Source organism: Pteropus vampyrus, unplaced genomic scaffold (assembly GCF_000151845.1).
Source record: "Pteropus vampyrus isolate Shadow unplaced genomic scaffold, Pvam_2.0 Scaffold140, whole genome shotgun sequence".
Taxonomy (NCBI): domain Eukaryota; kingdom Metazoa; phylum Chordata; class Mammalia; order Chiroptera; family Pteropodidae; genus Pteropus; species Pteropus vampyrus.
The window spans coordinates 6,087,981-6,110,137 of record NW_011888921.1 but is presented as its reverse complement, the minus strand read 5'-3'; the positions used below and the strand labels follow the sequence as shown (position 1 = coordinate 6,110,137).

Below are 22,157 nucleotides of genomic sequence, written 5' to 3'. Positions count from 1 at the left end.
ACTAATACCTTTGGTACATAAAGCTTTTTCTGTAATTAAAATTATTTCCATAAGATATATTTCAAAAAGCAGAATTACTTGGTCAAGGAGTATGATTATTTAACGTTTTCCAAAAGAATTATAGTCCAACAGAAGCACATGAGAAAACAATGGGAATATTTAAAGAAGTCATTATTAACATGATAGGTGAAAAATGGTATATTGTTTTACATTTCTTTAATTCTCCATTAGTTCTGTGAGCTATCTGTTCGTATTATTTGTCCATCCATCTACCAGAACATAGTTTTTCTTATTAGCCTATATTATTTTCTCATATAAATTTTACTTCTATCATGTTGATACAAATAATTTTTCCAGTATGACCTAACTATAATTATTTTAAAACGTTTAATTTTGACAAATTCATCCAGTGTTTCCTTTGTTCTCTCTTCAACTATTAAGCCTCCATATAGTCCCTTCTTCAGGAAGAGTGCAGTGATTTTTAATCTATACTAATACGAGTGTAATCTCAGAGAGTAAACATATAGACAGCATCAAAGATGGTATCATATATTTTCTACATACTATCTCTATTTAAAAACCTTTAAAACACTTCATTTCAGAAGACATAAGTAAGAATATGGAGCAAACGAGGGGAAAAAAAGATGTACTACTATAGCATTGAAAGAAACTATAAAAGACTTTTAAAACCTTGTTAAATTACTGGAAATGATATTTTTCTGTTTCACTGTGAGTCAGATTTTCCCCCCATAATAATGTCATTAAGAAATCCTATATCTAATGGAAAGTAACATGAACAAAACAACATACATTTCCTAGTGAAAGCTGCTATAGTCAGCAACTAACATTTTGGACAATTATTACAACCACGTTTTCTATGGAAAAGAAGATAACCTATTTTCTATAAAGAAGAATCAACTAATCAGCATTTTTTCCCCAAAATGAAAACAGCTTTCTAATTTCATCTCATTATAAACAATACATACGCTGCATTTTAATGTTATCGGAGCACAACTTTTATTCACTTATTTTTAGCTATTGTTCCTGCAATTGAGGATAAGATCAACAATCTGTTATAAAACTTGCTCAACACAGAATAAATTTTAGGCGTATAAAGGCATTTTCTGTAAAAATTAAGCCCCAGGCAGCAGCTGGAAGCTTAACAATGAGACACTCAAGTAGGGCACAATCACAGGGGGCAGTAAAACAGCTTCCAAGTGCAGTCAATGGGCATGAATTGGGGGAGCTGAAAAACAGCAGCAGGCTGTGATCTTGCTGACAATTAGAGAATGTAAGTAAAGGCATGGCACTTATGAGAAAACTTTTAAAAACACTGAACTAAAAGCTTTTTTATATTATTACCTCTGGGATTCCCTAAATTGAGACTCAAAGAAATTGTCATTTACTGTGGATCTCACAGTAAGATGTGAACGCAAGTGCGGAAGCCAGAACTGTTTTAATCCAAAATTCATGTTCTTTTATTCCACAATACCCCTCCTCCAGGAATACCCTCACATTCCCAACTTGCCCACTTGGCAAACTTCTACTCTGTTTTCAAGTTACATCTCAAACATGATGTTTCTGACAGCTCCAGGTCCCTCCTTCCTTAATGCCTTCAGAACTGTGCTTTTGCAGATGTTTCTAATAAGGTTACTTAACACTCTGAACTGTGTTTATTGGCATGTCTGTTTTCCCTAGTTTCAAGGCACCTAAGGACAGGGCTTGTATCATGTAAATGTATGCTCTGTGCCTAGCAGAGACCCTCACAGTAAACATCAAGAAACACAGTATAGTATTCTTGTCTGATAAATGAAGAGGATATTGAGCAATTATAAGCTTGAGGGCAAGGAGTCTCCTGCTCACCATTTCCACAACTGAATTCGTGATCTTCCCTCCAAATTGTTCCTATCAATCATACAGAATTTCCTTCTGATCTTCAAATGTGCCTGCCTTGCTTTCTCTCACCTTCAGGCTTTTACATACACTATTCCCCTTCTCTTCATCTGGCATATTCCTAGGAGTTATTCTTCAGGGCAAACTTTCATGACTCCCCTAGACTGGTTTAGAAGCACATGTTCACCCTCTTCTCATGGAACTTATCAAAGTATTGAAATTACCTGCTTTCTGTCTCCCCACCAGAAAGCAAGGTCCACGGAGTCAAAGACCACATCCTGTTCCCAATATAGTACTAATATTCTGCACCATTTAATACTGCTGAGTAAGTCAATGTGTTTAGTTGTTTCCCTACTGAAGACTGATAGAAATAATGATTAAAAAAACATCTTTAGACAATTACTTCAACCCATCTTTACAAACAGGACAATTCAGGCACAAGAAAATACCCTACTTTAGTGTTGGAAATTCATTTTAAGTAAATAGGATGATGTGTGAAACAAACAAACAAACCATTTTTAGATGGGACTACAGTCTAGTGGTGACACAACAGTACTGCACAGATGTATCAGAGACCAAACATAACCTTAAAGGATGACTACAAATAGAGCTAACACACTCAACTTTTGGACAACAGAAATGATTCTAATTGAGACACTGCACATTATAAAGTCTATATGAAAAACACATTTACATAAAACTGCATGTTTGTTGGTAACAATATTCTCAGGATAAAATACATTTTGCAAACATAGTGTACAAACATCACAAACGAGGCCAGTCTGACAAAGATGCTTGCCAAATCTATGCTGAAAAAGCCTCAGAAGTGTGATGGTTCTCAATGACTATTATTAGCCCATTGCTCCTCAAAAGCTAACAAAATAACTAGACATTATTTAACATCTACAATAACTTTAAAGCGATAAGCTCCATGGCGTAGTTGACGCTGTGGAACACCATGCTTAATTTTATGATAACAGGAGAAATGTAAAGTTTCTTCGACTTGATCGTCTTAGAGGTAAACAGACGAGCTTCTATCATTCCACACTCATTCCTTGCTCATCTGCTGCATCTTTCCGTTAGTGATTCGTGTGTCTGATTATTTTACTCTCTCCACTCGACTATAATCTCCACGAAGGTAAGGGCTGTTTCTGCCCTCCGCGTTAAGCCGCCCCCGCGGCCTGGCAACCCGAGGGCACCCGGGGCACTCCCTGGAGGAGTTAAGCGGTCCCGGGCCCCGAACCGCGGGCGACGAGCGGACGCCTAGACCACGCCGCCCCGGCTCTCCCACCCCCGGCTCCCCGCCCAACACCGAGATCTTTTTTGGAGGGCGCTCGCCTTAGAGACGCGGAGGGGCGGTTTCAGAGGTGAAAGCCACCCCGCGGCGGGAGGTCTTCAGTTTTATTTTGATTGGGGGGCGGGAGAGGGAAAGGAGGTGGAGACCCACGACAAAAAGGGCACAGGGCGGCCAAGGGGCGAGAACCGGAAGCATGCTCGGTCCGGGGACAGCGGCAGGCCCTCCCCCTTCCGCCGCGCGCCCTCCGCGCCCCTCCCCCACCGCAGCCTCCCGCACGCGACCCCCACCCGGCGCACGACCCGGCTTGGCGTCCTCGCAGCTCCGCATCCACGCACTCTTCCCCTGCCCGGGGACTCAGGAACACGTCCCACCCCTGTCCCTCGCTTACCTGTGGCTGCCGCCTTGCCGCTGTCCGGGGCGGGAACTTGCACTCCCCCCTCCCAGGTGGATCCGAATTCACTACCTACTTCTCCACCCCCTCACGCGGCGGGGGACGTGCCTCTTAAGCGTCTGACGGGGCGGGGAGATTCAGTGTCACTTAGCCAACTGTCCTAGGCTACCGTTTCCTCGGCAGTCAGGGCCGCCACTGGCGGCATTATCTACAGCAGGCTGGGGGCGGGGAAGGGAGGGGGCCAAAACTGAGTTAAGTGAGCGTGGGGGGGGTGAGGTTAAGGCGGTGCCTCCGTGCGGCCACCGCCCTACGTCAGCACGTCGCTCACGTGGTGCGCCGCCATCTTGTGCCGGTTTTCCTCTGAATGGCGAGCTGCGCGTACGGAAAGTGTTCCCCGGGAGAGGTTTGGTGAAAGTTGCTTGCGGTTCCTTTTCGCTTCAGCGGCTCTACGGGCACTCCTCCCACATGTTTGTTTTCGGAGGCCAGCACCAACTTGCTGGTGTCAGAGGCGGCTCGGTGTGGGGCAGCTTTCATCGCTTAGTCGCATCGCTCTCGGCTCAGCTCCTACTTGCTCTGGGTTGGATGATCAGGCCCAGAGCTGTCGCCCCTCGCCTTGACCCACGCTTCTGGTAGAGAAGGGACTTGCAGCTTGGAGGTTTGTCCTAGTAAACTTTAGTTCACCCAGACTTTTTGACCCCATGAAGTTGCGTTAGGAGTTGTATCCTTTATCTCATGTGAAAGAATTGTCTACAAAGAGTGATTTGAAACAAACAAGGTGCCCGTAGCGTGTCACGTGGAAGCAAAGATTTACCCCAACTGTTAAAACAATTTTGAAAAAAGTTACGTACAATGGAGTGTCGTAAAATAAAATGTTACACTGTCATTTTAATAACAAACTTTAAAAATTTTTTTAATGTGTCTACCTCTGGAGAAGGGATTATGCGTTCTTAATACTTAATTCATTTCCTTGCAAAATGTTCTTTTATGGCTTAGTAGGGATAATGATAAGTGAGAAACCTTTTAGTATGCTCTTGATAAAAAGTTCCAGATTTTTTTCCGTAATTTTCCTATTTTGAGATCTCCAATGTAGGAAACTGATTAAGTAGATAGAGTCTCTTCCTGGTTTTGACCTTTAAGGATAGATAATGTAATTTCAAGCTGAAGAGTTACTGTGGGCCAGACACTCCTAAGAGCCCACAAACCATTGTTATTCATTCATCAAATATGATTGACTACTTGTTAAAAGCTAAAACAGGTTGACTGGCTTTATTTTAGATTTTTGATTAGGCAAATTACCCAACCTATCTAAGCTTGTCGTCTTATCAAAGTTAGGAAACATACTACTCAGGCTATGTCCCAGAATTATTTAAAGAATCAAAATACGTATCATAGAAAGCAAAATGCCCTTAAAAAGGTAAGGAGTGGGAAAGAGGTTCTCAAGATACCGCCTTTCCCAGCGTCAGTCATTATGGAATCCAGAACATTCGTGGCTGGAAGGCTGGTTCTATGTTTATTTTGTTTTGTTCCTTCCTTGGAACACAGAATGTTTAACAAATGTTAATTAGTAAAAGGAGGGGGTGGGGAAACTGAAAAATGTTACTATCAAAAGAAACTAAATTTTACTGATACCTTCAAAATGTGCATGAACCGCTCCCTACTTAGCTCCTCTTCCACCTGTAAAGTCTTAAGTCTAAATCAGGTATTATGCTGTGCAACACTGCCACTCATAAATATTCCCACAGTCCTTGATTCTCTTATGGAAGTGTAACAAGCTGTACCTATCACTCTTGTGAACCTTGAGAAATAACTAGATGAAGAAAACAGAAATCTTGGACTTCAGAAGTGAGAAAAAAGACACAAAGAAACCTAACTTGCCATCCCACCCCTTCTTCCTCAGTGACCTTGCTTTGTCAATTACCCCTCATTGCTATATTTGGAAACTTTGTTAGCTCTTTGCCCAACGCAGAAAATTTTTTATTCCATCTTTGAAAGGAATGCAGCCTCCCTCTTTTAACTACTGTTCTTTTTCTTTCCTATGTACAGTTAAAGCTTCTGGAAAGAGTAGCCTCTGCACAGTAACACCTCCCATCACACCTCTCTCGAACAAGTTTTCTGTCTTCTGCTCCCATAGCTGCAACTGCAGTCAGTTCTGACCAGTCACACCAGTGACTGCCTAGATACCATATATACACAGCAGATGCTAGCAAGTCCCTCTTTTACTCAGCATCACTGAAGCCTTTGGCATTGTTGACCACTCCCTCCTCTTTAAAACACTATGATTTCTGTGCCCATGTTCTTTCTTGGTTTGCCCCATCTGTCCAGTTATTCCCTTACTTTTTGTAGACTTTTCTTCCTCCACCAGTCTTTAAATGCTCCCGTTATTGATCCTTTTCTCACTCTACATGATCTTCCTTGGCAGTATCATCCACTTCCATTGTTTTAAACTACCACTTTTAAAAGGATGTCTCCCAAATATCTAGTTCTTGGCCAGAGTTCTCCTGAGGCAGAGACCTAAATATTTAGCTGCCTTTTGGACTTCTTCACTTACATGTCCCATAGCACCTCAAATGCACATGACCAAAATAGCATCTTCTTTCCCAAATATATTTTGTTCTCTGTCTTCATAAATAGCCCCACAGCTACCTGACTTCCTGAGTCAGAAACCTAGAAGTTATCTGAGTTCCTCCTTCCTAACGCCGAATACTCAGTGGTTGAAATCTTACTGACTCCCAATGCACATGACATATTGCACATATTGCCTCTCATCTCCAGCCTGTCACTGCAGTGGTTGAAATGTTCTTGCTCTGTCACTGCAGTTATTCCAAGACCTCCCAACTGGTCTCCCTGCTTCAGGTTTTATAGTCCCTTCTTCCCTATCCATACCAATCCATTTTCTGTATGACTACCAGAATGATCTGTGTTGCAAATCTGAGGATGTTATTCTCTTGCTATAAATCCCTCAATGGCTCTCTTTGGTCTTCTGGATAAAAGTCCAAAATTCTTAGCGTCATATAGAAGGCCCTTAGTGATCTGTCCTTGGCTCAAACTTCCATAGATAACTTTCTTTTACTTTTCTCCCTTCAAACCCTACATCCTACTAATGAATTGTAGTTCCCATCATATGCAGCCTCATCTTCCCCTTTGTTGTCTCAATCTTATCTGGCTGTCTCAACCTTCAAAACTCAGTTCAGATGTTACCTTCTCTAGCATATATTCCTCACTATTCTCCCTCTTCATTGGATTGGGCGCTTATCCCACCTGCTCCCAGAGTCCACCTCTACCTGTAATCCTTACGCTATTGTTTTCCTGTATTTCCTTGGGGGTAGTGACTTGATATTTTTCTCTCTCTAGCTTCAGTTCTTATTGCACTGCCTTGTTCTAACTGGGCAGGCATTCAATACATGTGTTAAAAAAAAAAGTTCTCAGCTGCTTAAATAGCTTGAACCATAATTCAGGGACCAGTTTTAATGTCTGGGAACATGCACAAATTCAATAGGCTCCCATAACGTTTCTTGAAACCAGAAAATGGAAGAGCAAATGAAGTATTACTTTAGGAAAGGCTGAAATCCAGCCCAATTACAGATTAGAAAGAATTAAAATTTCCAATCAATAGTTTAAAACTATCAAATGCTACCTGGGTAAGAAGAAAATTAAGCTGTAACTGTTCCTGAGACTAAAGCCTTCTCAGTTTTCAAAATGACTCTCTTCCTTGAGCTGGTCTCCTTTTATAGCACTGATTTGCTTTGCTTGATCTCGGTGTTCACTTTCCTTGGACCACTCTAGCTATATTTGAGTCTTACCATCTGAAGTTAAATTTAGGATTTATCAATTCCAATTTATCAATTCTCCCAATATGTGAAGCATTAGACACAATCAGGCATCAATATTTATTAACACAAGACAAAGGAAACAACATTCAATGAGTTAATAGAACACTGTCCAGCCAGATGTTAAATTTAAAAATGTATATCTAGTCTAATTTCAAATAAATAAAAAAACCTTTATACATAATTACACAGCACTATAGTTTGAATTTGACACTGGTAAATATCTTGACAGAAAGTAAACAATTTAGGACTAAAAAATTATTCTTATATCTTTACACTCTCTTCCTCTGGACAAATAACGTGGCCCATCTACAATCCAGAAATGTATGAATGATAAAGAAAAGGCCTATTGTATATTTGGAGTACTGAATCGTCTTGCTTCAAATATTCTTGCTTTTACGTCAAAGCAGACAACAAAAACAACACTAAGGCATAGATCAGTTGGAGTTTGAGGGTGAGGTGTTAACTCCTCATTGCTTTAGTCTAAAAGATTCCCAGATATTCAAGGAAAGTAATTTATTTGGCCAAGATATTGAGCACCATGCCTGGGGCAGAGACCTTAACAACAACAAAAACCCTAAGGCCTCAGGCCCTTTGTTGATTCAACACAAGCATTAAGCAAGCATTGCCCAGGGACTGAAGTTAAGGAAACATACTCATAGACAGGTAATGGTCCCTAAATAGCCTGAGGCAGCACAGCTTCATAAGGAAATGACTTGGTACTGGGAGAACCAGGACCCTTTAAAAGGCAGGAAGTAATGACTGGATTCACTGATGCCCATTAGCATGCTGGTCTTTCCAAGGGTCTCACTGATGCAGGAAATGGCATCTGTGCAGCTCTGAGAATCCCCAGGGCCTAGGAATTTTCCGGAGGAATCCCCTTTCTTGACCTACTTCAGTTACTTCTGCTGAGAGGCAGAAAGAGGCTCAACAACTTTCAGATCAATAGATTTCTCTTAACTGAAACAAGGGCTTGCTATTAATTTAGTTTTCTTTATCACAGGCATAAAAATCGAGACAGAAGGTGTTCCAGAGTTTTGGTGAGAATATTTCTATTAATAAATGGCCTTTTGGGTCTGTCTTAAGAGTCCATTTTACCACAAAGGTTCTAATTAATGTGGAAAGAGCAAGAACATTGTGTCATCATCAAGAGAAAGTTTTCTTATTCAAGTCTGCAACAGACTAGGCACAAATCCCTCTAAGCTAATGACTGGGCTCTCTTCCCCTTCCAGAGGTATTTTACTAGAGTTACTGGTGAAGCTCCCCAAAGACACGTCTCAGCTTTCTTTCCTCCACAAGCATATTCTGGCTTTGGGGACGTGCAAAAGATCAATAAATCACCCACAAGCCAGAATGCAAAAATAAAGATAAATCAGAAGACTGAGGAACTATAAAACTAGGTAATCAGCCCCTAAGTAACTAGGAATCGGCCACACTTTGAGATTAATGGATTATCTTATTTGAAAGAATGAGTATAAATCTGCACTGTCCAATATCGTAGCCATTAGCTACATGTGGCTATTGACAAATTGAACTATGGCTGGTTCGAACAGAGGTGACTTTAATACACACTGGATTTCAAAGACTTAATAGGAAAAAAAGAAAGTAAAACATCTCATTAATTTGTTACATTAATTCCACATTGAAATAATATTTTTGATATATTGGGTTAAATAAAATAAAACAATATTGCCAGTTTCTTTTATACTTTTTAAAATGTGGTTACTAGAAATTTTAAAATGACAGATGTGGCTTATATGATACTTCTGGCAGACACCCTGACTTATGTAGTAAGAATGACCAAAGCAACCCATAGGATAGATTGCCTATATTTTTTTCGTAAAACTTGTGGATTATGGAGATAGAATTAATTATTCCTCAGGGTCCCTTGTTTTGTTTAGTGAATCAGTAAGAACCGTTTTAAGAAAGTAACTTTCCAAATAAGCAGGCTGTTTTCTCTGCAAACCAAACCACTGCTAGTCAGAGATTTCTTGCCCCAATGTAAGTGTTTTTCTGTACATTCTAGAACCTCTCCCATCACATGTAAATTAATTTCATCCAAAATGTTGAAAAAGAGATGTGGAACTGGAAAATGTCTTGAGGTCTGCCCTCTGTGGAGAATGAGGTGGGAGGAAAAGAGGATTATGTAAAAGGGAGTCAAAAGGGAGTCACAGATTGTGTAAGGGCAGCCCCCAAGAGTGCTGCCATGGTGAAGGGTGTGGTCTTTGCATTATAAACCTTATTTTCAGGGTAATTACAAGTCTTAAAAATTGTTTAAAAACATATTTAGTTTACATGATGTTACAGTGGGGTAAATAATATGTATTATTAAAATAGTCTAAATAAATATTTACACAATAGACCAGAGTGGGTCAAAGAGAACCATTCTGATTTAACATGTTAACTCTGTTCACTTTGATTTTTTTTAATTTTTAAAAATATTTCTGTAAGAAAAAAATAATAAAATTCAACTATATTCAAATACATGAAGTATCAGACCAAAGAAAGGAAACCGAGCCAGAGGCCAAACTCAGTCCTAGGCTCAGTCCACTTGGCCTGGGCACCAGTTATTTCAAAAGAGTTTCTTGCATACATCAGACTTCCCTATTTCAGCATAAGCCTGGCTATTTTGGCAACACAAATTGGTCAGTTTTGAGATGTATAGTTATGTGGCCTTATGGTTTTATGTGATGTTGATCCCACTGCCTTCTCAGCCTATTCTTGTTCTTAAAATCCTGGCCCTCATGAACTGGAAAAACAGAGGACACTCTTCAGTTTTCAGAAAAGAGAAGCTCTATGTATAAACTGTAGACACAGTTTACAAGGGGCCTGGAAAAAGAGGAAATTCTAAATTCTTATGCATCACTCTTAATTTGAAAGACAGTTTCAACACTGGGGACCAGAGTGAGTTATTGTGGTTCCTTAGAAAAGGGTGGGATCTAATGAATCTTAGCTTTTTCATAACATTTTGATTTTTAAACAGATTTTTTTTTTCAGCTTGTAGAAACAGGCTGAATTCTTAAAAGCTTAAGCTGATTCTTGGAATGCAAGCTTTAAAAACAAACATAGGCAGCTTTAGTTTATAAAATACACCAGCCAACAGAGACATAGCACAATGTGCAGCAAAACCTGCAAACAATTTGCACTTTCTAGTTATCCAATTACACCACATTAAGAGAATACTGAAATTCTCTCTAAGTAGAAATGTTTCTAATTTGGTTGTTATAACTATACAAGCCAATTCTTAAAAAAAATTTTTTTTTTTTTTTTTTTAGCTAAGTTATGTGTATTCTTATTTACATGTTTAAAACACTGGTCAAAATGTTTTATACTCAAGAATTATACATATAAAGTAATTCTCATACTCAGTGGGTTATCCGATTTGCTTATGGGTTATCTGATTTGCTTAACAAAGTAAGCTGAGTAGTTCCATGTTAACAAAACCCGCAGAATGTCTAGCTACGGTAAAATGGCAATACAGTACAGAGCGGGTAACTGTGTAACTCAGACTACCCCCTTTATGTGAATTCATTAATCTCCCTTACAAAATTCTAAAATGGCATTAGAGAAAAATACAAGTATATACAACAGATGGAAAATATGCAACATGCATGTAATTGCTTTAGTAACGTGCTGCTCACGCTATGTCAAAGCTCATGACTAACACACTGTTAACATTTTTATCATTTGCCACCACTGAATTCCCCTTTCCTGTGTGTCATGTGATTGCAGAATCCCACAGGATGAGATGAAGGATATAATGTAGCCATCTCAGCTTATTTCACATCATTTGAAAGTTTGCTCTTAGTATGGGTCTTTGGTCCTTGTGGTTTTTCAAGGTAGCCCCCTGTAATTTCCTCAAGGCCAGTTACATGTTGTAAGCCACATAAATGGGGTCTAACTGGTCAGCTAGGAAGCTGTCACGGAGGTGCATCCTTTGCTTCTCTCCTCTGGAGTTGATGGGGATAACACCAGGGTCCACCACAACCACGACGCCAACGATGAGATAATGCTCTTCCAGGACCACATTTGTCACTAAAGGAACCAGATCTAGGGCTTCCTGTTCAGAGCCACACAGTTCCACAACCACCACAAGCAAGTTGGTCCACGTGAACACGGCACTGAAATTTCAATGACATTCAGTTAACATGCCATTACATTTACCAGTCATCTTTTATAGTATTTGCCCAAAACTTATGCCCACTTCCCTGAGAACTGCTGTCTCTCTTGGATCCAATCAGAAGGCTAGCAGCCACATTTGTAATATATAACCTTGTCCCTACGATCACAGTTGATTAGCTGAGCCATCCAAAATCCCTTTCGAGTTTGGAAGTGGGATTGAAAGTTGTTATCTGATCATCTGAACTAAGGACATATAAACTTCAAAGTTCTGGGGTAGCCAGGTATGCAGAGAAGCACAGAGACTGGCTCTTCAGGGAAAAGAGAAAGAATGAAGTGGATGCCCACATGGCTCTAGAGAGTAAGAGAATAATGGTTCCTGATGGCCTTTTTTCTACTTTTCTGGAGATCCAGACAGAGTTAGTTGGAGACTTTTAGGAAATTCTGAGATAGCCAGTTATTCTTTGCATTAACTCTCTTTTGCATGGTGTTTTGAAAAGAGCATCTTTATTTGCAGCATAAGATCTTCGACTAAGATTAACATTCTTATACCCAACAGGAAGGGGGTCAGCCTGGCTTCATCTGAACTGCGTGCCCACACAAGTGTCTCTCTTATTATGTCATAAAAGTGCCATAAGGTAGAAAGTCATCTTATTCTAAGAGGGATTGCTGGGTTAGAGGTTATGACTTGACTTGTGATATGCAGTGTTATACTGCTTTAACAAATAGAACCCAATCATTAAAAAAATGTTTACAATATTTGGTTGCGTTAAAAGTCAAATATCTGAAATTAGAGGGTAACCATGGTACCCAGCTTCTCTGCATTGTTCTTATATCTCATGAGTATTGTTATGTCTGGGGAGAGACTCTGACCAAAGTGAGAATATTTTTAGACAGAGAAGCATCTGGAAAGCATAAGTAACAATTATAAGTACTGTATCTATTTAGCAAGGGGGAAAACAAACAAAAAATGAGTAAAGACACAATAACAAATATATAGAAAAGAAACTGGATGAATTCTGTATTGTTGAGAATCCAGAATGAAAGCCAATAGGAAAAAATTACAGTTTCAATTTTAAGAAATTTTAAGTCAATGTGAGGTTAGATGATCCTTTATCAGGGATAACATAGGGGAATTTCCTGCATTGGGAGGGAAATTGGATGAGATAAAAATAATGATCCTTTTTGTCTGCTTACTATTACAGTTTATAAGCACATTCTCATTTGATTTTTCCAATAGTCAAGAAATGACAGAGAAAGTATTTTAAAGATGAGGGAAGCAGCCTACATGGAAGAGCTAGGCCCTTAAGCTGGGTTTTTTGACCTTGAAGTCATGGTTCTTTCCACTGTACTACACAGACTTTCCAGAGGCAGATCATCAGTTAAATCCCTTCCAACGGTAAGACTCTATCATTAAGAAGGACTCAGCTCCACAGTGGTCCCTTAGAGCCTGTCTCAGTATCTCCATGGCCTCATCTGCCATAGCAGATGGCACACCAGGACAAGAATCAGTCTGTTTATTTTCTTAGTCCCCTTGGAGCTCTGTGTCTGTAGGTGGTATCTGGTGCAGACAGCTGACTACTCGGATTAATTTTACTTGATACTACAACTGAGATGGGAAGCCTGTTCTGTAGGGGGGATTTACCATTCAGCAATGCTCCTGTGGATCCGTGCCACCGAGGTCTCAATGTCGATTGGGTGGTATCGTAATCCTCTTAGCTCCAGCGTTTCGTCCAGAGCTCCTACCACATATAATGCATCATGACGTTCTGACAGAGAAAAGAGAAATGTGGTTCATCAGACACATATTGAGTGCAATACAGTGTTGGAGTTAAGAGCACAAGGTTCGGACTGCCAGCCCCATCACCTGGCTCCATCACTCACCAGCTATGTAACTTTGGGCAAATCACTTAAGTCTCTGAGTCTTGCTTTCCCCTCTGTGAGACTGCTATGAAGATTAAATAAGATAATCCATGTAAGGTAGTTTATGATGCCTCATAAGTGCTAAAAATTAGCTATTATCATTACTATTGTTTACGACGACGACTATTACTATTATGTGCCAGGAATTGTGACAGGTGCTGAGGAGACAAAGATGACGAAACACAATTCTTGCTCTGGATACTTACTGTCTAGTGGGGGAAACGAACAAACAAACAAACAGGTGTGTACTATAACATGGTAAACCCAGTGATAGGCACATGCATGAGGTATGAGGGGAGCAGAAGACACCCCCTGAGCTCTGCTCAAGGGTTCAGGAGAGGCCTGGAAAAGCTGAAGTCAGACTGAGATTTTAAGGGTAAGTAGGAATTAGCCAGATGATGGCTGGAGGAGGTTTGGAGGGAGGAGAGAGAGGATCTGAGATGGAGAAGAAATGAACATGTATCACTGTTTCTGGATATCGTCAAGAAATCCAGGTATAAGGAGTGGGATTACAGAATATAAAGAGAGTAGTTCTGATTATTCATAGGGTTGTAATTTGGTTAGGACCTTGTAGAAATCTCATTTTTTAAAAAAGATTTTATGCACATACTGTATACATAAGGCTACACGGTTTATGTCTACATAGATAAAACATTTTGGAGATGACTTTGCTAGGTCTACTGAATATAGTATTTTCAGGAAAAGGTAGATTTCTAAAAAATTCAGCAAAACAAAGTTCTAGAACCTGTAGGAGAGAGGAGGAGGAGGTCCAGCAAAGTTCCCATAACACAGGAAGAGCCCATAAAGATGGTAATAACGAAACAACAGAAACACAGTAGTTAATGACTAGTGAGTGCTTTCTATAAGCCAGGCACTGTTAAATGCATCATGTCATTTAATCTCACACCATTTCCACAAGGCTGGATACATTGTCACTCCTGACTTCTTGGTAAGAAACCAACAGGTTCAGTGATTGCTCAAGGTCACATAGCAAATGGCAGAGGTAGGCTTCAAAACCAGGGCACCTGGCAAGGGATACTTCCCTCTTCTCCAGAATATTATCCTGTGTCCCCACGAATTATGGAGAAACTATGGACACTGGTTGGTATAGAAAATGCAAGGAGCCAAGGCTCGATTTAGACCTTTCAAGTCCAGTGAGTTATTTGTATTGGTTCTTAAAGTGCATGATACAGTTAAGGTTGGGTATTTTTAAATGGCTATTCATGCCATCAGGAAGGCAGGTTAAAGGCAGACAGCAGTGAAGCCATGACAATCAATTGGGCAGAGGATGACTGGAGCGATGGCTTACACCAGAGCCTTTCCAAGTAGTCTGGAACCCAACATGAGACTCCGAAGGGACAGAGGAACACTTCGGCATGATGACACCTCCACACTGATTTCCCCTCACAGGGATTAGGACTGTTCCTCTTGCTCCCAAAATGGTACATGGGAGAAGAAGAGCTACAAGAGCTATGAAATACCTGGTCAGGAGCTCGTTCAGGACTATGTGTTCTGCCCTGGGCATTCACTGCTCATCAGGCATATCCCTATGACTGTGGCTGTGCAAATAATCCACAGTTCAGGAGTGCTGACCTGGTGCTGTGGCTGCTTACCTTCTAGGTGCTTTTCAGGTGCAAAGTCTTATTTCAAATGAATATGAATATGGGTTCAAGAATCGTAGGAGGGAGTAATTACACACACACACACTCTCTCTCTCTCTCTCTCTCTCTCTCTCTCTCTCTCTCTCTCTCTCTCTCTCTCTTTCTCACACCCAAAGGCAGGCAGAGGAAGGCCAGCCGGTGCTACTGTGAAATGAAAGCAGGACAAAGGGGAAGAGTTGGTGTGGGAAATACCTCCAGTAGCTGCTGTGAGCTCAGTTCGGCGGACAAAACCAAGGTATCCTGTCCGAGCCCAGAGTGTCTGAGCAGCATCCCCAAAGCTGAGGCGAGTGTTGAAATGATCAGCTTGAAGAGTCTCACTATCGTAGATGGTATAATAGCCACTGGCTGTATGGGGACTGTTTACCCAAATCTACAATAAGAAAAGGGCATGGATCACATTTCACCAGGAACATGTACTATGTATCAATTCAATTATCTTGGGACAGATGACTGTAGTTTTTTAATCCAAAGGCAGGCTGAGGTTTTACATTAACAACAACACAACTGCAACAATAAAGGCAGCTGACATTTCAAATGTTTACCATGTGCTGAACGGTGAGGTATTTTATTTATATGCCTTATCTCAATCAATCCTGACATACATGACATGACAATATAGTTCATACTATGGTTATTCCCATTTTACAGATTAAAAAAACAAAGAGTTAAGTAACTTGCCTAAAATGCAGAAACTAGGAGACTCATACTAAGCCTGTGTCGCAGGCTCAAGCATGACGCTATACTGCCTCCCTGGCTCATTTTTCAGCCTCTTTAGGAGTCCCCCAGAGGCATCACGGGATCATTTCTGTGCTTCTGAAACTAAGGTATAAAGCTCTCAGGGAAACACTACAAAGTATTTGAATTTACCAGGAAAACACAGCAACAGCTCACAATGGTAATAACACTAGTATTTATTGAGAACTCATTATGTGACAGGCACTGCTCCATATACATTACAGATACAGTTATAAATGGATTTAATTGTCACGCAATTCTACTACATAGGTGAAGCAGGTGAAATTATTATCTATTAATAAGGAAAGTGAGGCCAGAGAGGTTAACTTGCCCAGTATTGAGAAGACTGGCAGAGCCCAGGGCATCTGACTCCTGTACTTACAATAGTCCTCCCAGTAAGCTATGGAATAAAACACTGGTGTCCCTCAAAGGTTTAGGGGAAGAAAAATTAAGACTTTAAAAACATTTTATACGAATACAAAAATGGATACATTTTGGAATAGAACATAAAATTTGCATGAATTGTTAAAATTTAATATTGTGGCTCCTTAATAGGTGAGAAGAGGTAGGATCTGCCCATTTTAATTTTCAGTTAAAAAAATGTCAGTGGACAAATCTGGAACTAGTTCTAGTTTGGGTGTCTAAATCTTCTCTCCATTCTGGTCTCAATCTTCCCCTCTGTCCATTTCAGTCTTGTGCCTTACAAATTCAGAATGAGATAAAAGCTATCCAATTTCAATGACTTCCAGAATATGAACCCTAAAGCTTTTTGCTGCTGACTTTTCAGAATACAGGTGAAAATTATACATACCTCTCCAAGGTGAGAGTCTCCAACAGGCCCTTTGGTCTCAGGATTAACAATAACCACTTTCACTCCAGGTAAAATCTAAGAATCAAAGGGAAAACACAAAGACTTGGTTAACTCTAATGACCTCTAGGAAATGCAGTTACCTGCCCTCCCTCCCCTCTAGTGAGGCAAAGGAATGCACAAAGGCATGAGCTAACTGAGATGGCACTCAGAGGATCAGGATCATCCTTAGTAGAAACCAGAGGTACAATAAGACTAATCCTCAAAAATGAACCAGGGAACCAATCATTCTACTGCTCTTCAAAGGGAGGAGAAACTTCAGACCAGAACCTAACAGTAAGAATTTGGAGAATTACTTAACCATGTAACTGCCCTTTTCCATGATCTATCCTGGTCACTGGACTGATGGCGGTAAAACTCCCTGAAGCAGAAAGGGCAGCAGGGAGGGATCTCCTGAGAGTCTCTGCTCCAGTCTATAGTGAGTGCTAGAGTTAGAGGAACTTGAAGAGTAAGGGAGGACATAGTGGCAGCTTTGCAGGAGAATGGAAAGACATCACATGCCCAGGATCTCCCTCGGGAGGGAAAGGGGAGAAACAGGTACTGACTGAGAAAATGGCTCAGGGTCTCTCTGATTACCCATTTCCTGCCCCTTAAACCTCTATTTTCATCTTGGCTTTCTAGAGTATGCAGTTACTTGAGAAACCCTACAATGATTATCTGGCTCATACATCTAAAATCTTACGGAAGGAAGAGAAAAGACCATTCCCACTAGTCTGGGCCAGGCACCATGATACAAGGCTCCTTGAGGTGCCCAACCACTAGGGGAGGCAGGTGATTTGATAAGATGATAAAATCAACCCAAGTCCACTTCGAAGAGTTTAAATGGGAGAGTGACACTGAAGTAAGCTCCCTATAGGGTTGATCCACCACTGGATAGGTTAGACAGGATCCCTTTTTACCTTCCCAATTTTCCCCTCGCCTTTGCCTTTCTGAACTACTAGAAGGGATTCTGAGGCATCATCACAATCTATTCAAAGGGATGAGAAACGTGATTGTTTATGCTGATTTTAAAACACCCTTAGTAAATTGTTGTAGTCTGAAACCTAGCCCCCAATGTGATGGTAACAGGAAGTGGGGCCTTTAGGAGGGGACGAGGGCTCTTATGAAAGAGACCCAGAGATTTCCTTTGTCTCTTCAACCATGTGAGGACACAGCAACATGACAGTCATCTATGAACCAGAAATCCCTCATCAGAATCTGCTAGTGCCTTGTTCTTGACCTCCCAGCCTCCAGAATTGTGAGAAATAAGTTTCTGCTGTTTGTAAGCCATCCAGTCTATGGTATTCCGTTACAGCAGCCCAAATGGACTACGACAGTAACTAAACCTCTCCTTGAACATTTTAAAGCCCCATTCTAATCTAAGAAATCTTACCCCAATAGATAATCACTCTCAAATATCTTTAATCTCTTCTCCATTTTGATTTCTCTTTGAACTATAAATACGCATGTCTTCTCTGATCTTAAACTACATCCCCTAACTGCTCCTCTATTTTTCATCTTGTGACATTTACAAAGATAGAATTGGCTCTTTTTAAGTGTTGCTCATCACTCTATCTTGAACTTAATGAACACTGAATTTTGCTGTTCTGTCAAATCAGAATAACACGTCAGTTGGATTTTTTAAAAATTATTGGAAATTAGGAAAGTTCAAGTTGAGTATTCTTCTTGTCTATGTACCCATGTAAATTTGAAAGTACTGGCTCAGTTGAAATTGTTGAATCATCTCCAGAGTTCAATTAAGTCTTGCCCTGGATACTAATATATTACATGGCTTCAGGTTTCTTTAAAATGAACCACTTCTCCACAAAGACTACCTTCCCAATGTTTAACAGAACAAATTACCTTTCCAGACTCTGAGAGAAGCAAACTCTGGGGGGCACCCCGTTCCACAAGACGAACTCTGCAGAAGAACAATATTTATTATACATAATCCTTTAAAAAATGATTGCACGTCTACTAAAGGTATATATTGCCTTCCCAAGACCTCTAATTTGTCTCTTCTTCTTACTCTAGAGCAGAGTTTCTCAAACTCAGCATTATTGACATTTTGGATCAGATAATGTTTGTTATAGTTTTTTTTGTGAAGGGCTATCCTGTGTGTTGTAGGATGTTCGGAAACATTCCAGGCCTCTACCCACTAGATGTCAGTAGCAACACACTTGTTGTGACAACCAAAAATGTCTATAGACGTTGTCAAATGTCCTCTGGAGGGCAAAATCTCCCCAGGCTGAGAACCACTGCACTAGGGAGATGTCCTACCTGTGTAGGCTGGGTCAGTGCCAGGAGTACACCAGTGAACACAGAGTCAAGGTCAGTGGGACTTGAGAAAGGGTCCCAAAGCCCTCGGGCCAGGTGCTCACCTTGGGATGGAGCTAAAATTCCCCTGAGCTGACTAGGAAGAAGGCTTTTACTCCTGGGGTTTTGATAAAGTGTTGCTGTAAAAACTCTACTCTGCTTCATTTATCTCATCTGTCCCATCTTTTATTTTTAAACTTTCAGGGGAAAGAGTCTATCCATTTTAGTTTAATTTATATCAAACGTTACAAAATACTTTTATACAGATAGGAACTAAGTATTACATCTTAATATTAAAGAACAGTGTAGCAGCTGAGTATTATAGCTTTCTTCTTATAAATGTAAATCTTATCAAGTATTAATAGTAAAAATAAATTCCTTCCCTCTACCCCCACCCCCTAAGGTACAAACAAAAGGATGAGGGAGAGTGCTGGCTTTCTTGAGGCTCAGAACTTTTTATGTTTAGGTAATGAACATAATAAATCTACTGTACCTGTCATGTCTTAATGAGTTCAGATCCACATATACAGTAGTTGGATCAGGCCCTGAGGTTCCCTAAAGAAAAGTAAATCAATACATTATTTAAATAAACAATATTTCCATATTTTACATTTTCAAATTGAGAAATAGATAATTTATCCATATACATAAAAAATCCAACTCTATTTTGAAAGCTCACCACCCTCTCTTCAACCAGATGACACAGGGTACAGTCGACACCTAAAAGAGACTTCATGGCCTGGCTTTAGCTTCATGTTTCTTTCCTTTCCTCCCTCGCGAGAGTGGGCCATGGGCCTCCTCACAGGGGCCAGAGCAGCACTGAAAGGTTACCAGGCTAAGGAGAGTCTTTATCTCTGTATTTGAAGCAAGGGTGAGACAGGCCAGCATCCATAGGTTTTCGAAACCAACACTGGCCCAAGCTGATAGCAAAGGGCCCGTGACTGAGCTTCAAGGTTAAAGCATCATGATGCTAGTTGAAATTCACTTGACCATGGTCACAGAATACCTGAAAGTATCCACCATGTATGCTACCATCTTTTCCTCTCATTCTCATCCATGCCTATATTTACCTTAATAGCCTCCAAGCTACATAAAATCAGACCCAGTTCTTTTCTGTTATTTCAGTCCCTTTTCTGTTATTTACCCACCAAGAATAATATGGCAAAGTTACTATCTGGCTGGAGGAAAGAATACAGGTTTATTTGTGCTTCCTTTGCAAAAAGCTGTTATAAAAACATGGAGGAGACAGAAAGTAAGATAAAAATAAGATTCCAATAAGACTCAGAAGTCTTCAGTCATTGTCATGGACTATAAAAACTACTACCAAGAGTAAACATCTACATTGGTGCTCAAATGCCAGACATGGCTTCAAGAGTATAGCACCTAGTAACTCAGTGATTCTACACAACAACCCTGTGAAGGATGATACTATTATCTTCATCTTACAGATGAGCAAAATGAGGCATAGCAAAATCCAAATAAAAAAACCCCACGGTCCCACAGCAAGTCAGTAAAACTGGGGCTCACGCCAGGCAGCCTGGCTTCGAAGCCTCTGCTCCAGACTACCATACCTTTCCCTTCCATTTGTTCCCAAGCAAGACTTCGTGACAGTCACCTGTAAACATATTGCTACATTGACTCTTGATCCAAAAGTGGTGCTGACAGCCCGAGGGGACAGACCGATGTCTTTAAAGAGCTTGGAGAAGGACTGCTGGAGGGCAATGCGGGGCCGCTCCTCAGCCACCACCACACATGTCCGGATGCAGGAGAGGTTGATTCCTCTGGTCTGGAAGACACCAAGCACATGAGCTAAAGTTAGCAGGATCATAAAAGAACTGAATAGATAGGACAACTGTTCCATCTCCTGCGTCAGGAAAAGCCAAGGAATTGTGTGTTCTCACCTCAGACACTCAGAGGAAAGACAAAAGTTTCCATGAAAGTCATTACCTGCTGGTAAATGTGCTCATGTTCTACTTCTTTTCTCTTTCATCTAAAAACCTTAAGGTTCTTCAGCAGTCCATTTTTATCCCTTCCCATTTCTGTACCTTAGATTTCTTCCTATTTCAAACTGGAGAGGTGGGACTTAAAGGAAAAGAAAACTAGCACCCTGGAGAGCAAATCTCTTGTCTCTTTTTTTTCTTTCTTAAGGTCATATTTCTTTATTAAAGAATATTCGGTGTTTTCTGATTCTCTCACATGCCAGTCAGACACATGATTACTGGATACACAAGGAATGAGTTATCCTTGTCTTTAGGGCAGTCCCCAATCTCTAATATTCTGAGGTTGCAAATTCTAATGGGAAAATCCTACTGGAGGTCACAATTCCTTTTCGTTTTTACATAAAGTCATTACCATTCAGCCTCCCTACCAGTTTTACCTTCTTCTCCACAAAGAATCAGATTAAACCCTGAAAGAATGCATTACATTAGAAAGTGGAAGAGATGAATTTCCTGAGGTTTATGAAACACCCGTAAGACTGCCTAGAAAAAAACAAGCAGCTATGTCTGTCAACCCCTACTCTATATCATCATGCCTGGCCCACTTCTTTAAAACCTCTCAGGACGGCCTACCTGTCGTAGCTGCTTCTTACCTTTAGCACTTCCACTTGGTTTCCAAGCCCTTTGGTACAGAGCTCCATTACCGAATAGGAGCAGAAAGTATCCCTTATTTTGTACTGGTTGACGGTGGAGAGCCAGAGGAAAAGGTTGTTTTCTAACTCCATAGGAGGAATTAAGATAGACTGGTGACCTGAATAGACACTGCAATAAAGAAAGGCAAGAGTGGACATTATCAGTTCATTCTAGATATCTTGATGTTTTAGAACAGCATCAATTCGACAAATATTTACTGAGTATGAAGAACAGCATATGATCATATTAGATATAAAGGTCTAAGAATCAACTTTGTATACAACTCACAAGATACAACAAATACAAAATAAAGCAGACTGTGGTATGCACAGAAACTGAGATGTGAACAGAGGACATCAAGATCATAGAAAAAAGAGCGAGTCATTCATATTGGGAAAGGTGGGGCTGGGGGTGTTTTAATGAGTAGGTGACACTTGAGCTGGGGCTGGAAGAATGAGCAGGAATTTGACAGTGGCTGGAGGAAGTGGGGATGGTGATAAGAGCATTCCAGGCAGGGG

The 22,157-nt window shown here is 40.5% G+C and overlaps 2 protein-coding genes across 9 annotated transcripts in view; both read right to left on the bottom strand.

Annotated features, from left to right (window-relative positions):
* The window catches only part of ATF1 (activating transcription factor 1), a 58,657-nt gene extending 54,811 nt beyond the window's left edge, over nt 1-3,846 (bottom strand). For 2 of the 6 annotated variants that reach the window (XR_896363.2, XM_023535451.1), the window contains exon 1: nt 3,579-3,838. The gene's annotated coding sequence lies outside the window, so the exon portion shown is untranslated. Of the gene's footprint in view, nt 1-3,578 lie in introns of all 6 variants that reach the window. The other 4 variants (XM_011368328.2, XM_011368329.2, XM_023535450.1 and 1 more) reach the window with 4 other exon arrangements.
* Nucleotides 3,847-7,454: 3,608 nt separating this feature from the next.
* Nucleotides 7,455-22,157, bottom strand: part of DIP2B (disco interacting protein 2 homolog B) — a 183,515-nt gene continuing 168,812 nt past the window's right edge. For 2 of the 3 annotated variants that reach the window (XM_011368324.2, XM_023535449.1), the window contains 8 exons: nt 21,600-21,768; nt 20,625-20,795; nt 19,503-19,564; nt 18,557-18,614; nt 16,658-16,732; nt 15,304-15,481; nt 13,173-13,296; nt 11,277-11,529 (listed from right to left, as the gene is read on the bottom strand). In XM_011368324.2, coding sequence (XP_011366626.1) covers nt 11,277-11,529; nt 13,173-13,296; nt 15,304-15,481; nt 16,658-16,732; nt 18,557-18,614; nt 19,503-19,564; nt 20,625-20,795; nt 21,600-21,768 — 1,090 coding nt within the window. Of the gene's footprint in view, nt 11,530-13,172; nt 13,297-15,303; nt 15,482-16,657; nt 16,733-18,556; nt 18,615-19,502; nt 19,565-20,624; nt 20,796-21,599; nt 21,769-22,157 lie in introns of all 3 variants that reach the window. The other variant, XM_023535448.1, reaches the window with a different exon arrangement.